This window comes from Herpailurus yagouaroundi, unplaced genomic scaffold (genome assembly GCF_014898765.1).
Source record: "Herpailurus yagouaroundi ecotype Mexico unplaced genomic scaffold, PumYag 208, whole genome shotgun sequence".
NCBI lineage: Eukaryota > Metazoa > Chordata > Mammalia > Carnivora > Felidae > Herpailurus > Herpailurus yagouaroundi.
The window spans coordinates 3,663,009-3,665,905 of NW_024412439.1; the positions used below are offsets into that span (position 1 = coordinate 3,663,009).

General features: G+C 46.7%; 1 protein-coding gene across 1 annotated transcript in view; it reads left to right on the forward strand.

Annotated features, from left to right (window-relative positions):
* LOC121015862 (zinc finger protein 883-like) overlaps window positions 1-1,692 on the forward strand; it is a 23,638-nt gene extending 21,946 nt beyond the window's left edge. The window contains exon 8 of the mRNA XM_040453140.1: window positions 1,368-1,692. Coding sequence (XP_040309074.1) covers window positions 1,368-1,584 — 217 coding nt within the window. The 3' untranslated portion in view covers window positions 1,585-1,692. The remainder of the gene's footprint in view (window positions 1-1,367) is intronic.
* The last annotated feature ends 1,205 nt before the right edge of the window (window positions 1,693-2,897 follow it).

Sequence of the window (2,897 nt, forward strand, 5' to 3'; positions counted from 1 at the left end):
CCCCATAAATAAACTTAAAAAACACTTTTGCTAGAGAGAAGCCATATAGTGTAGTAAGTATGGAAGAGCCCCCAGTAATCACTGAAACCTAATTGATATAAAATAATCCACACGGCAAAGAAACCCTGCGAATATCTTAAAAGTGGAGGACCCTTGGCTGTGACACACCTGTTACTCTTCACTCCATCACTCACACCAGAGAGAAGGATGTGAACTCAGCAAAGGTGCCAAAGCCTCTGGTCTTAGCTTCATTCACTCTTCGTGGGAGAATTCACACCGAAAAGAAACTTTAAAAAGGCCGTGAATTTGCGGGGACCCGTCGTTGCTAGGCTTTTACTCTACATCTGCAGATTCACCCCAGGGAAATCCTAAAAATACAGCAAAGCCTTCTGTGTTCGGTTCACCTTAATCTGCATCAGACAATGCACATGTGATGTTAATAAAACAGAACATACAAATATAATGAAAGTGGGAATATTTGGGACAATGTCTACCCATAGATTATTGATATCTGATAGTGCACACTGGCACAAACAACAAACTCTAGAAATACAATCAATGTACTGTGAAGCAATTGCTTGGAATTCTGTGCTTAGCATTGTGGATTTTATAGGACACCAAACCCTGTAACTTAAGTAAGTATACAAAAGACTCCAGTAACACCAGCCTAATTGTATACAGGAAAATCCTTACTGGAGAAAATACTTATATTTCAGTAGGAATAGCAAAGCCTATAGTGGCTCATTTCCAGTCCTCTCTAAGCATAGATTTTAGAACTGAAAGGGAACTTCAGATATCTAGTATAGATCTTGTGTTTTATAAACAAGGAGATAGAGGTCTGGAGAGATTAAATAATATGCTGAGGCCATGTTTGCTTTATGTTTTTGTTTCTGTGTGTGTTTTTATGGGGGGGGGTGTTAGTCAATAGCAGAGCTGAATTAAAAAAAAAATTATAATGTTTATTTTTGAGAGAGAGGGAGAGAGACAAAGAGTAAGTGGGGCAGAGAGAGAGAGAGAGAGAGAGGGAGACACAGAATTTGAAGCAGGCTCCAGGCTCTGAGCTGTCAGCCCAGAGCCCGACGCGGGGCTGGAACTCACGGACCGCGAGATCGTGACCTGAGCAAAGTCAGATGCTCAACCGACTGAGCCACCCAGGCAGCCCATCTACAGACGTTTTTTCCCCCAAATACTTCTTGGTGACATATAGACCATAAGGGAGTAATGCCATGGGTACAGTGGACAGAGAGATGATTCCAGAGGGGGGAAATCAGTGGGCTGAGTGAGGGACAGGAGGGGACCGGCTTACTGTTTGGTGGCACTTACTGACTGGAGCACTGGGCTGGGGCTGCTGTGATTTCCTGCCATAGGTCTGTGAGTGGAGTGCAGGACGTGTGCGCTGGGCTTTGCCTGAGGCATTTGGGGATTCGCTGGACGAGAATCGCTTTTCCTGCTACTGAACTGAAACCTCAGAATATCACAAAGCTGTGCAAAGAATTCTGTGTGAGAGCAACCACAGGTAAGAGATCACTGATCCCAACTGACGTTAGGAAGTATCTCACAGGGGCACCCGGGTGGGTCAGGTGATTGAGCAGCTGACTGTTGGTTCCAGTTCAGGTCATGATCTCATGGTTCATGAGCTCAAGCCCCGCGTCGGGCTCTGCACTGACAGCTCAGAGCTTGCTTGGGATTCTCTGCCTCCCTCTTTCTCTGCCCCTACCCTGCTCTCTCATTCTCTCTCTCTCAAAAGTAAATCAATAAACTTAAAAAAAAAAAACAAAGTATCTCAGAAAGACATTTTGTCTACTGTGATTTTGTGAGTGAATGAATGAGCACATTTTGTATATTCATGAGATTTCCATTCTAGATCAGGAGTTCTCAACCAGGGTGGTTTTTTGCCCTATCTCCTGGGGGGGACAATTACTAGTCTGGAGACCTTTCAGTTGTCACAACTTGGAGACAGGATGTCACTGGCATCTAGAACATAGAGGCAAGGGATGCTACTGAACATCCTACAATGCACGGGACAGACCTTCCCCCCCCCCCCCACCTCCATTTATCTGGCTCCAAATGACAATTGTGCGGAGGTTGAAAAACCCTCAGCTAGGCAATTTACCATGGCTGTAGGTGACCACCAGGTGGCAGTCATGCCTGCTGCTGAGATGTTAAAGGACCTCACCAGTAGTAGTAGATTGGAAGAGTCCATCTAATCTTACACACACAAATCGTTTTATTATTTATTTATTTATGTATTTATTTTTAAGTGTATTTATTTATTTTGAGAGAGAGAAAATGCACGTGCGAGCACGAGCTGGGGGAGGGGCAGAGAGAGAGAGAGAGAGAGAGAAGAGGAGAGAGAGAGAATCCCAAGCAAGCAGGCTCCACACTGTCAGCACAGAGCCCCATGTGGGGCTCAAACCCATGAACCACGAGATCATGACCTGAGCTGAAACCAAGAGTCAGACACCTAACCGAATGGGCCACCCAGGCGTCCCCACACAAATTGTTTTTAAATTACAAAACTGAAATGTTTTGGGGGGTGCCTGGGTGGCTCAGCCGGTTAAGTGTCTGACTTTGGCTCAGGTCATGATCCCGTAGTTCATGAGTTTGAGCCTCGAGTCGGGCTCAGTGCTGACAACTCGGAGCCTGGAGCCTGCTTTGGATTCTGTGTCTCCCTCTCTCTCTGCCCCTCCCCTGCTCACTCTGTTTCTCTTTCTCTCAAAAACAAAATAACATTGGGGCGCCTGGGTGGCGCAGTCGGTTAAGCGTCCGACTTCAGCCAGGTCACGATCTCGCGGTCCGTGAGTTCGAGCCCCGCGTCGGGCTCTGGGCGGATGGCTCAGAGCCTGGAGCCTGTTTCCGATTCTGTGTCTCCCTCTCTCTCTGCCCCTCGCCCGTTC